We start from the raw sequence: 13,750 nt of genomic DNA on the forward strand, positions 1-13,750 counted from the left end.
TGACACTAGTGGCATGCCAGTTGTGTTTTGGTTTTTGAAATGTCATGTTTTCTGGTTTCTGTCTTAGTGTGATGTTACATTAAAATGTAGCTGAATATTTATTACATTTGGGGAACATTTACAATGTTTTTGTCACTGGTGAAATATTTCCAGACTGTGGTGCCAATATGGTTTGCTCTCATTTTTCTAGAAAGGGCAGAACCTGGAGCCATTTATCCAGTCATTCTTCAGCTCCTGTGAATCCCCCAAACCCAAACCCAGCAGACCTGAACTCACCATCCTCAGCCCTACCACAGAAAATAACAAGAAGGTGTATTCACTATTCTAAACATTATGGAAAGTGTTTTAAGTATTGAATATATGGGTCACTCTCAGGAAATCCTGCTATTAGTGCCTGAATATGTAAAGTATCAACATACACTCACTGAGCACTTTATTAGGAACACCTGTATGGAACAGCCAATCATGTGGCAGCAGTGCAATGCATATGGGTCAGAATCTTCAGTTAATGTTCACATCATCCATCAGAATGAAGAAAAAAATGTGTATTTCTGTAACTGCTGATCTCCTGGGATTTTCACACACAACAGTCTCTAGAGCAGGGGGCGGCAACATTTTTGACATGAAGTGCCATTTTTTATTTTCCTGGTCAATGGCTGTGCCGACGCAACCCCCCTTCTGAAAATGTTACTATTTTGCATTTTTCTAATTTAATAATTTATTTTTTATTACAAATTATATTATCAGCATAACAATTTGAGTGAAAGATGTGTGTAAAACCCAATGATTATGATATAATCATGATCCTGCATGTGAATTTTCACAGAGCATCTTAAGTGCTTTAATGAAAGAAAACCTGTCCTTTTGTACAAAATGAGTTTACACAGTTAATGTCACAAATTTTCTTATTTGATTACTGATCATGAAATTGTGTGGAATCTTCAATATTTCTTATATTAGGCCTATGTCATATTACATTTACTTTTTTTTTCTCAATTAACCAACATCTTATGGAGTTTTGTGTTCCTCGACACAGTCGCCTTCGGCTTGCTCACTATTCAATTATTATTTAATTATTTATTTTTGTACGCAATTTACAATCATATTTAATCAAACTACACAATGATGACTAAGACTTTATAGATATTAAAGTTTCACTTTCTGTTAATGCAGGATTTTCTGTAAAGCTGCTTTGAAACGATGTGTGCTGTGAAAATAAAAATAAAAATGACTTGACCAAATTTTTCTAAATCAAGCTGAGGGGTAATCACTAGCACATAAGCAACAGCGTGAGAGGAGCAGGCTATTTTATTTATAAGAAATTTTTTTGCACCTGCAATCTTTTTTGCAGTCTACATCTTGATGTAATTCTTCCTCATGATCATGCAGCATGTTTTCATCAGCTAAATGGGAGACTAAACACTATTAAAATGTGATGAGACTCGCGCTGAGCATGCAAGCCATTCGCGCATCACAAGCTGATCAACTATTTAGCCCTTTTCAGTGAATCTCACCTACAAAATCCTAAAACTTTATTTCCAGTTTTAATTTATATTTTGAATAGACTCAGATTTTTGAACCCCATGATGTGGGTTTATGTTTTCTCTTTTAATCTTTTAATATAATTTTGAGTGTTTTCATCCGCGCAGACTGACCGAAGCAAAGCGGGCGGGTGCGTTTACTCACACGGTTAACCAAAAGTGAAGTGCTGCCGGCTCGTGATGCACGAATGACTTGCACGGGCTGCCCGAGTCTGTTGGGTATACTGCAGTCTCGTCACATTTGAACTTTTTGTTTAGCCTCCCATTCAGCTCATGAAAACATGCTGCGTGATCATGAGGAAGGATTACATCAAGATGTAGATTGGAATGCAGGTCCGAAATTTATATAAATAAAATAGTCTACTCATCTCTCGCCGTTGCTGGTGTGCCAGTGATTATCCCTCTGCGTGCCAGTGCTGGCACGCGTGCCATAGGTTGCCGACCCCTTCTCTAGAGTTTACTCAGAATGGTGCCAAAAACAAAAAACATCCAGTGAGCAGCAGTTCTCTGGATGGAAACGCCTTGTTGATGAGAGAGGTCAACAGAGAATGGCCAGACAGGTTTGAGCTGACAGAAAGGCTACGGTAACTCAGATAACCGCTCTGTACAGTTGTAGTGAGCAGAATAGCATCTCAGAATGCACAACACGTCGAACCTTGAGGCGGATGGGCTACAAGACCACGTTGGGCACTTTATTAGGACCATAGTGTTCCTAATAAAGTTCTCAGTGAGTGTATATTTATTAACCCTAATACTAACCTTGAAGTGCTACATTATTTCAAGCCTGTCAAAGTATGTTTGGAATTCATATACTTATAATTTGAATAGAATTCAACAGTCTGGTTCCGGAAGAAAAATCCCATTCATTTTCTCCATAGTCCAATTCATTTTTTATGTTTTCTTGCTACACTCTCAAACTACTTATATATTTGTATATACCTGAATGTTTTGCAAAAAAAAAAAAAAAAAAAAAAACAATTATATTGTTCCTGTACTTGTTCAATCAACAAGTTTATATCAATAGTTTTATATTTTTCCAATGTTTTTCATTCGATTATGTCATTCACAATGCTTAATGGGATCAGAGTATGTGTCAGAGTATGTGAGTGGAGTGGAGCGACAACAATTTCTCCTCTGCACTCAAAGCATTCTAGAATCACTTGGTTCCAGCTCTACTCCATGTTGTCCATTTCCTGCTAACTGCTCAGTCCCCGCCCACTGATTAGAGAAACCCTGCTCTGTGTTCAATCCATGGCAAAATTTGTGCCTAACAACCACTCCACTGTAAAGTTATTTCAGTATGCTTTTAAATATCACAAACCTCCATGCAGATGTATTGTTTGAAAAATAAATACACAATATTAGGAGAAAAGCTACAATGTGCTTTGTTAGAACACTAACATTAGCCCAAGTCTATATTAAATTATTTAAATTAGCTTACTTTTGACCATTGAACTTTACCAAACTCATTAAATTAAATAAATAAATTCCCAAATGAAAAAAATTAAATAAATAAATAAAGCATTTAATCAAATTACCAAACAAAATCATTTTTATTAGGCCTATGTATTATTATTATTGCCCTTTCTTTATTTAATTAATAAATTAACCTTGCTCTATAATTCTGTGAATGAATAAAAGGTTGGTTGAATGTCATTCTCAGAATATTCTATATTTTTATTTTTTTATTTTTTTATCAAGACTAGATAAGACGTTAAAAAACGACTCTATTTTTGTGAGTGGGCAAAGCGTAGCGCTACGACCGTGCGCAATGTCTTATCCAGTTTTCATGATAGCGCTAACTTAACTCCAGTTAAGTTAACTCCATTCAGTTCCTGCATTTGCAGTTTGGAGATTCCACTAGCATGTGGTAATAAAGTTCATGTCCAAATTCTGAAAGTACAGAACATCAAATAATGTCTCTGACAATCACTGTTGAAGCCATTTGTTGAAACAAAAAATTATGAGATTTGTGTTAAACTTTCTAGAGGTCATGGTTTATTTTTTCAATTATTATTATATAATATTATTATTATTGTATATTTACAAATGAATTTATGATTTCATTTGTAGCCTACTAGTAATTTTCCAGCTGTAGTTGAGATTGATTTTTAAGTCACTGCAAAAGGGGCCGATGGAAGGAGAGAGTAAAACGTTTGGATTTGGGATGATTATTATTATAAATTTTTGACCACTTCCTTATTTTTGTTATATTTTCTTTCATTTGAAGTGTCATTTGAATTTAGAAATATTTTTGGTTTAATTTTTCCGTGTTTCAATAAATGAATTTAATTTTTCAAAATCAATGTCGACCGGTAGAAGTGAAGTGCGTTTCCGATACAAACACTGTTTTTTTTTGTTTTTTTTTAGTCTCCCCTTTTCTCCCCAATTTTGGAATGCCCAATTCCCATTACTTACTAGGTCCTCGTGGTAGCGCAGTTACTCACCTCAATCCAGGTGGTGGAGGACAAGTCTCAGATGCCTCTGTTTCTGAGACAGTCAACCCGCGCATCTTATCACGTGGCTCACTGTGCATGACATCACGGAGGCTCACAGCTTGTGGAGGCTCATGCTACTCTCCGTGATCCACACACAACTTACCACGCTCCCCATTGAGAGAGAGAACCACTTAATCATGACCATGAGGAGGTTACCCCATATGACTCTACCCTCCCTAGCAACCAGGCAAATTTGGTTGCTTAGGAGACCTGGCTGGAGTCACTCAGCACACCCTGGATTCAAACTCCAGGGGTGGTAGTCAGCGTCAATACTCGCTGAGCTACCCAGGCCCCCTCTTTACAATCACTGTTAATATTAGCCATGATTTGTGTCTCAGTAGTTGAAAATTATTAATAATACTTACATTCTCTTTAATTTAACGGATCCTACATCCAAGTTCTTGACGAGAATTGCATTTTTCCATGAATATAAAAGGATTGTGTCACTGTCATAGAAATGTGCCTGACATTCATTAAAGATGCAGTTAATGCACAAAAGAATGTAATTTTCTGTTCTTCTCATTAATTACATACAGTCTATTTAAACTACCAACTTCTTATGAATGTGCTGTCTTTGTTTAAATCATTGGTGCTTGAGGGAATGGACTATATAATAGGACGCAGATGGTTCAATAACCGGAGAAGAAACCTCAGAATTAAATTGCACTTGACCCAGCCCATTTGCACATTGCACGAGTGATTTCGCCAAACCCACTTGTGCCCTAGACTTAGCGCATGCTTACACGAAAATACCAAAACTCGTCCATGCCCATTGATTTTGTGTTTATGACTTAAAGCATTGCGTTGCGCTTAATGCTAGCGCTCTTAGGGGTCACGTGATGCCATGCAAGAAGCAGACGTGTGAGTGACGAGCTCTGCGCACTTTGCTAAATTTTTAATTATTTTCATGTTATAATCTGGTGAAATTTGATACACCCAGTTACACATTTGCTCTTTGAGGCAAAACATGGCAAAGAAGTCAAAATCCTTGGGCTCTGGAGACATTAAAAGACACTTACGTGTTCAGGATGAAAGCCCCGACAGGCCTACAGACCGGGGACTCGATTTGGATGGCGCGGTGGGAGAGGAGATCCAGCGTCAGTTGTCCAACATGTTGGTGATGTTGACGAAGGTTCTTGCTGACTTGGAGGATCTCGCTGTAATACGTCGATCGATTATGGCGATGGAAATAAAATTCTCTGAGATAGTTACAAGAGCGACTGATGTTGAGAGACGAATCGATTTTCTGGAATCTTCGGAGAGGGAATTAACCGCTAATCCACTTGCGACCAAAGTTGATTTGGAACATCTCTTTGAAAAGCTTGAAGATCTCGAGAATAGAAGCTGCAGGAATAATGTTCGAATTGTTGGAATTCCTCATGAGCATGAGGAGGGCAGAGATATGGTGAAATTCCTAGACAAGCTTTTCCCGAGTCTACTCGACATAATAGGCCACAAGCTGGAAATCGAGCGAGCTCACAGAGTCCCAGCTCACAGATTTGCTGAGGGAGATAGGCCCGATCGATTCTGGCCAGATTTCTGAGATCATCCGATAAAGATCATTTGTTGCACCAGGCGAGGAGCAAAGGGAAGCTTTCTTGGAAGAACCATAATATTTTCTTGTTCCCGGACTTTGCTAGTTTGACAAGAGAGGAACACGATCGGTTCAAGGAATGTAAGAAACTCTTAGATCAGCGAAAGATCACTTTTGCTCTGATATTCCCGGCCAAACTGAGAATAGAAACGAAGGTCGGTTGCAAAGTATTTACATGTCCCAATCAGGCGATGTCTTTTATTGAATCAATGGGTGAGTTAACTGCATTGGCTCCGCCGAGCGGCTGGAGCTTGTTTTTTGAATAACACTTTTCTTAAAGAAACTTTTGCATTGACAAAAGATTACATTTGCATTGAAGTTCCCGGCCAGTTTGAGAGTGGACACTACGGATGACCGCAAAATATCTACATGCTCACACAAAGGATGTCTTTTATAAAGTTGACGGATTGTGTAAGTCATGGTATATACGTTTATGCGGCCTCCGAGTGAATTGACTCGACCATCCGGGGAACCAGGATGCCGGTTTTGTTTCTTTTTGTATTGGTCCCGCCTAGCGGCTGGAGCTTGTTCTATTGAATAACACTCCTTTGGAACAGCTGTGGATTAATCTGTTCATTCTTTGTGCTTATTCCTCCTGCTGACTGTAGTTTGTTTTGTTGAGTATTTTTACGGGACATTGGAATGATTACGTCATCCACTGAACTCATAACAGCTGGCTCATGGAACATTCGTTTGTCTGTCCGAGGAATCTGAACGGTTTTATATCAGCTGGAATTTGTTTTGTGGAAGATCACACCTTTGAGACAGTTCTGTGAATGAATCTACACGTCCTTTGTGTTCATTCTTCCTATTTGCAGGGGTTTATTTTACAAAGTATTTTCTGTTATGTAATTTTGCCTCACAAATTTGTGAGGCAAAATTGAGCAATCCGATGGCAATGTTGTCGTGGGGGCTCATGGGCGTTCATGGACCTTTTGAGTTTAGACGGATTGTCACCGGTTGGCGCTTTCGTGAGCGGGGTTAATGCGCACGTTTTTCTTTTTTCTGTTTGTTTTGTTTGGAGGCAAATTCGGGGTTTGATTGTTTCACTAATGGGGAATGTGGTCTGTATAATTCTGTTTTTGACACAATAAATTTTTTCTACTATATCAAAATGTCTAATGTTAATATGAGTGTACTATCTCTCTCCACATGGAATGTAAATGGGTTGGGGCACCCCATAAAAAGAAGGAAGGTTATTACTTTTCTTAAACGTAAGAAATATGATATAGTGTTTCTTCAAGAAACACATATCTCTCCGCAGGAAGCTGAAAAAATTGGGAAGATATGTGGTGGACATGTTTTTTTTAGTGCTGGCTCAAGTAAGAGCAAGGGAGTCATTATATTGATTAATAAATATCTACAATTCAAATGTCTCAAACAGACTAAAGATAAATTAGGGAGAGTCATTATTGTTTTAGCTGAAATTCAAGGGCAAAGGTTGATTTTGGCTAATATTTATGCATCTAACGCTGATGATAAGGGCTTTTTAATAGATCTTGAAGGGATGCTGCAAGCCGCTGGCACCCCTCATGATTTAATATTGGGAGGAGAATTTAATCTTTATGTGTGTAAACCCCCTAGAGCAACGTTGACGCTTCACAGGATGTGCAAAAATCGTGGTCTTACGGATATTTGGAGACTTTTGAACCCATCTGGTAGGGACTATACATTTTTTTCATCAGTCCATAAGATTTATTCTAGAATAGGTTTTTTTTTTTATATATATCCAGATCCCTCATTTCATCTGTTGTTGATTGCTCAATTGGAAATATCTTAGTCTCAGATCATGCCCTGGTGAGTTTGTTGCCATATACATAGAAAAAGAAATCATATAGTTGGTGCCTTAATGTGTCCCTTTTGCAAAATCCTGATTTCCAACAAATGTTAAAGACTGAAATCAGTGTTTATATGGAGACCATTTGGTCCTCAGTATCCTCTGTTGGCGTGGCTTGGGAGGCACTTAAGGCGGTTCTTAGGGGTCGGATCATACAGTATGCCTCATTCACCAAAAAATCCAAAGCACAAGAACTTATGGAGTTGGAAGGAAATATTAAAAGTGCCGAGGCAGAGCTGAAGCACAGTATGTCATCTGATGGCCTCAGAGAATTGACCCGATTGAAATATAGATATAATACTATACTACTGTCACGGAAAGTGGAGTTTTGGTTATTCAGGGCAAAACAGTTATACTTTGAGAAAGGGGACAAAGCAGGAAAACTTTTGGCTAGATATATAAAACAGAGAGAGTCTCTTTCTACCATTCCTTCAGTGAAATCTGCTGGTGGTGAAATATTTACCTCGGCCATTGATATTAATAATGCTTTTAAAGAATTCTACCTTGATCTCTATGGTTCCACGTCTTCTTCTACTGATGAAGATATTAGAAACTTTGTGGAACCATTAGAACTCCCTAAATTGATGATTGAGCAAAAAAAAAAAAAAAACTCTTGATTCTGAGATAACCTTGGAGGAGCTTGATGAGGTAATTAAGGCCTTACCTACAGGCAAGGCTCCGGGGCCAGACGGCTTTGCTGCTGAGTTTTTCAAATCATATGCTACAGAACTGGCTCCACTTTTGTTAGAAGTTTATACTGAATCATTAAAGAATGGAAAGCTTCAGCCAACCATGACACAAGCCCGGATCAGTCTGATTCTTAAAAAGGACAAAGATCCAAGTGTGTGTAAAAGTTACCGTCCAATTTCCCTGATCCAGCTAGATGTAAAAATATTGTCAAAAATTCTGGCTAATCGATTAAGTAAAGTTATGACATCTCTTATACATATAGATCAGGTGGGTTTTATTCGGGGCCGTAGCTCTTCTGATAACATTAGGCATTTCATCAATATCATGTGGTCAGTAGCGAATGATCAATCTCCGGTCGCTGCCATCTCACTTGATGCCGAAAAGGCATTTGTTATGGTAGAATGGGATTATCTTTTTAAGATTTTGGAAATGTATGGGTTCGGGAGTACATTTATTGGTTGGATTAAGTTACTTGATAGACACCCTGTAGCAGCTGTGCAAACAAATGGATTAATTTCAGATTATTTTACTCTGGATAGGGGCACTTGGCAGGGTTGCCCTGTTTCCCCATTATTGTTCTGTCTTGCCCTGGAACCATTAGCAGCCGCGATAAGAAAGGAGGATGATTTTCCAGTGGTGATTGCGAGAGGTGTGGCGCATAAGCTTCTGCTTTACGCAGATGATATTTTATTATTCGTCTCCGACCCCACTAGATCTATGCCTTGCCTCCATAGAATTATTAATTCTTTTTCCAAGTTCTCAGGATATAAAGTCAACTGGTCTAAATCCGAAGCTTTGGCTTTGACAGCGTACTGTCCAGTAACGGCCTTCCAGCCGGGCGTGTTCCAGTGGCCCAAACAGGGCATTAAGTATTTGGGAATTTTATTCCCAGCAAATTTGTCTGATTATTCAGAGTTAATTTTGATCCCTTAATAAAAATATTTTCGAATGATGTGGACAGGTGGGCTTCATTACATTTATCTATGATTGGGAAGGTTAATGTTATTAAAATGAATTGTATTCCAAAATTCAATTACTTACTACAGTCTCTCCCTGTAGATGTCCCCCTCTCTTATTTCAAGCAATTTGATAGCATAGCAAGTCTTTCATTTGGAATGGTAAGCGTCCCAAATTACATTTCAATAAGTTACATAGGCCGATTGACAAAGGTGGGCTAGGCCTACCCAAGATTTTATTTTATTATTATGCATTCGGTCTCAGACATTTGGCTCATTGGTCGCTTCCACCTGAGAGAGCCCCTCCCTGGTTCTGTATAGAACAGGAAGTTCTTGCCCCTATTTCACCACTGCAGAGCCTTTCTATCAAATTAATTGGAGAAGCTAAAGTACATCCCGTTATTTCGCACTTGAACTCGGTATGTACTAAATTGTCCAGACTGTTTAATCTGAAATTTTTTTAAATATTGCCTCGAGCATATGGCTGAACCCCAAACTATGCATCAACAAGTCCCCTTTTTGCTGGTCAGAGTGGATTGGGAGGGGGGTTACTACACTCGGTGACCTGTATGAGAATGGAGTGTTGAGATCCTTTCAAAATTTGGTTCAACTTTTTGGGATTCCTAGATCTCAGTTCTATAAGTATTTACAGCTGAGCCACCTGCTCTGTACTGTTTTTAGGAGTGGTTTACACCCTCCTAAAGCGGCAGATGCATAAAGATGCAGGAATTTTGGATGAGGATTCAGAGTTTTATGTGCGAGGTTTTGGCCTCTCAAATTTTATTTTGCCCCAGACTCTGTATCTTAGGAGATGGGGCAGTCATTAATTTGGAGAATAAGCACGTGAAAAACTGGGTCCTGTCTAGTGTTATGATCGCCAGACAGATCACTTTGAGGAGTTGGAAGTCGTCTGGAGTGCCCCCTTTTCAGGAGTGGTGTTCAGAGATGGCCAGAGTGGCAGCTCTTGAGGAGGGGGTATCCAGAAGACTGGGGAATCTGGACATGTTTGAGAAGAAGTGGGGCAGATATCTGTCTTTTTTGGAGGGCTCTCGGGGAGTGACTGTGGAGAGAGAGGTGTAGGGGTTTTATGTGTGTGATTTGTTTTATTTATTTTATTTATTTATTTGTATTAATTAATTCATTTATTTTTGTTGTGTGTCTATGGTCATGTGACCACTGGGGTGTTGTTGGGGGTTGGGTAGGGGGGTGGGGGGGGTGAGGGGGTAGTGGGTGTTGTATATTGATTCTGTATATGTGTGTTCTGCTATGTATATATTTAATGGTTGAATCAATAATAAAAATGTTAATAAAAAAAAAAAAAGAAAGAAAAAAAAAAGAAATACTAGCTTTTAAATATATTTTATAATTATTTTAAAGATTTTATATCTACCCCTCTCTTCTTCGGCTCATGTTTGCTGAGCTGCACATGTAAACTGCATCAATTTCGGTACTAAAATAAATTTTAGAGGGCAATCAGTTAAAGTAAAACTATGCAATATTAACAAATCGATAAGTTCAACTGATGTTTCAGGTCATTGAAATTTCAATTCTATTTAATGTGGGACATACAGTAATACAGTTAAGATGGTGATGGATTAGATTAGAATGATGATATGTTTATTTAAAATATTTAATAGGACAGAGAGAGAGATGTATTACTGACCTTTAGATTTTCTTTCTGTGAACGGATAATACCGTATTTTCTGGAAACTTGCCTCTTAAGATTCCACAACAAACCTTTGATCGTGTCAATCACCTCACTCATGTTCTCTTTCTGACAGTATCAGAAATGTCATCTTTTTTTCATGCCAATAGTGTTTAACTGCTTAAAGCATGGTGAATTTTTGCTGCATTATGGGCTGTTAACAGGTGTTGTGCTCATGATGGAGCGTTAGTGGAGTGCTCTTGAAGTGAGAGCAAACAGTGACACTGATTAAAAAAAAAAAACAAAAAAAAAAAACATGACACCATAGTCAGGATTTTGCTCCAGGCAAAATCATGCCGCTCTTCTCACATACTCTGATTGTAGTTCATGCCCTCATGAAAGATGTTAAGTACAAAAATATTTTTTTTCCTTTTTTGCTTCAAATTAATGTTTGTAACGTTGTGATTCACATCAGAGCTAGTTGGTTTGGTTCATGGCAACAAAAAAAAAAGTTCTACGAAAAATACCTTCATGAACCCAGAAAGCTGTAAATTCTGCTTGTACCACTCTGTTTTGGTGTACCTTGTTATAAGTTACACATTATAACTGATAACTGAACTGACCATTCAACCCTGTTACATTTAAAAGATTTCAGAGTTGTATGTTGCACAATTGAAGGAAGAATGTCTAATAACGCCTTAAATCTGCAAATACCTGCAGACAATATTGCACCACACATTGTTTACAGTCAGTAATCTTGTTTGTTGGTACATTGTGCCAAGAAGAACAATATATTTCACTCTGATTTTGAACAGAGTTAAACTATGACTTGATGAGGCCAATATAAATTTAAACATAATGTAATAACTAATATTCAGTGATGTTGTCTTTGTACATTTTTTTGTAACATTGTAAATACGATTTCTCCTTCTGTCATGCAGCTGTTTAATGAGCTGTACAGGAACAATGCCAATCTACATGAAGGTGTAGAGAGGAAGCACAACCAGAACTATTTCATGGAGCTCATGGAGGTTGATGGAGTTTATGACTACATGATGTACATAGGTGAGTGAATTTCATTCAGACACATTGAGTTTACTCTTATTAATATACACAATTCATATTTTTTTCCATACAGCAAGCTTCAATCATTAAAGTAGTCCATACAACTTGTGTGAGGAACAGGCCGAATTTTTTTGTTGTTGTTGTTTAACTGGAAATCTTCTCCTCCACTGAAATATCATTCATCCGAAAACAGCATTGGCTGTAACCGAATGTGAGGCGCAGTCTAGATGTGAAGTGCTGTACACTTGCCTGATAGAATTATTAGCCATAATTTGTGTTGATTTTCCTTTTAACAAGGTTGATGAAGGTATGTTGTAAGATGTGAGCTTTGCTTTGATTTCTGGTGCAGGTCGAGTGGTGTTCCACATGCCTGACTGGCTACATCACATCCTGAGTGGAGGTCGTATACTCTTGAAGAGGACTCTAGAGGCGTATGTAGGACACTATTTCCAGTGCAAACTAGATCAGATCATGCAAGAACATCGCCTGGTCTCCCTCATCACACTGCTGAGAGGTTTGTGTGCTACAGTCCACCTATATAAACTCAGATCTTTAACTTCCTGATGCAGCATGTTTGTTTTCCACTCAAAAACTCAAATATTGTCTGGATGTTTGCATGGATGGTTGTGAATGGTGTGCACGTGTGCAGATGCAGTGTTCTGTGAGAGTACAGAAGAACGGTCTCCTGAAGACAAACAAAGACGAGCCAAACACACCTTTGAAGAGATGATGAATTACCTTCCAGGTACTACACGAGTCACACTTTACTCATATCAGCAATGAGAATTGAGAGATTCTCTCATTTGTTGGTGACCATGCCATGTTTTAATCCATAAAGTTCATAGCAATGTCTTGGTAGAAAAAGTGCAGAATTCCATAATGAATTGGAAAATGGATGACTCGATCAGGCAGTTTTGACAGCATGGAAAAAACAATGCTAAATAAGAAAATGCAACTAGTCATATTATTGTATATAGTTATGAAAGCAAAAATTTTTTGGTACTGTGTTGGGAAGTGTTAAAGGGATAGTTCAAAATTGAAATTCTCTCATCATTTACTCACCCTCATGCCATCCCAGATGTATATGACTTTCTTTCTTCAGCAGAACTCATTTGAAGAAAAATATCTCAGCTCAGTAGGTCCTTAAAATGCAAGTGGATGGTGATCAGACCTTTGAAGCTCCTAAAATCACAGACAGTCAGCATAAACATCATCGATACAACTCCAGCGGTTAAGTTAATGTCTTCAAAAGTGAAATGATCACTTTTGGTGTGAAAAATATCAATAAGTACTTTTTAACTCTTCAGTCATCGCTTCCGGTCAGCAGCAGTGTGCACATTCACGTCACAAAGAGGGCGGAGTTCATGCGGTTTGTCATGTGACGTATACGCGTTGGAATGTTACGGACGTAATCTCATGTTTTTCTCTCGGTTGAGACATCCAGGATAAGCACACAAATGCACCATTGTGAAAAACATACAGATACAAATACAGATCTAAACCAAAACCAACGAAGCTTCTGTACAGTTTTCCTCCTACTCAGTTGTAAATAGCGCTACTCTTCCGGGTCTGTTGCACGTGCATCTGTTCTCGCGTGAACGTGCCAATGCGATTACGTCACACGCACGTACTGCTGCTGACCGGAAACAATGATTTATAATTAAAAAGTACTTAAATATTGGTCTTTTTCACACCAAAAGTGATCGTTTTGCTTTAGAAGACATTTAATTTAACCGCTGGAGTCGTATGGATGATGTTTATGCTGACTGTCTGTGATTTTTTTTTTTTTAATCTTCAAAGATCACCATCCACTTGCATTTTAAGGACCTACTTAGCTGAGATATTATTTTTCTTCAAATGTGTTGTGGTGAAGAAAGAAAGTCATACACACCTAGGATGGCATGAGGGTGAGTAAATACATCTA

General features: G+C 38.2%; 2 protein-coding genes across 4 annotated transcripts in view; one reads left to right on the forward strand and one right to left on the reverse strand.

The window, feature by feature from the left end:
• LOC127409881 (unconventional myosin-VI-like) overlaps positions 1–13,750 on the reverse strand; it is a 490,797-nt gene that overhangs the window by 226,682 nt on the left and 250,365 nt on the right. The gene's annotated exons all lie outside the window — the stretch shown is intronic.
• Positions 1–13,750, forward strand: part of LOC127409883 (sorting nexin-14) — a 134,708-nt gene that overhangs the window by 118,553 nt on the left and 2,405 nt on the right. For all 3 annotated transcript variants that reach the window (XM_051644823.1, XM_051644824.1, XM_051644825.1), the window contains 4 exons: positions 191–310; positions 11,703–11,826; positions 12,176–12,340; positions 12,476–12,571. In XM_051644823.1, the coding sequence (XP_051500783.1) occupies positions 191–310; positions 11,703–11,826; positions 12,176–12,340; positions 12,476–12,571 (505 nt within the window). The remainder of the gene's footprint in view (positions 1–190; positions 311–11,702; positions 11,827–12,175; positions 12,341–12,475; positions 12,572–13,750) is intronic.

Source organism: Myxocyprinus asiaticus, chromosome 19 (assembly GCF_019703515.2).
Source record: "Myxocyprinus asiaticus isolate MX2 ecotype Aquarium Trade chromosome 19, UBuf_Myxa_2, whole genome shotgun sequence".
Taxonomy (NCBI): domain Eukaryota; kingdom Metazoa; phylum Chordata; class Actinopteri; order Cypriniformes; family Catostomidae; genus Myxocyprinus; species Myxocyprinus asiaticus.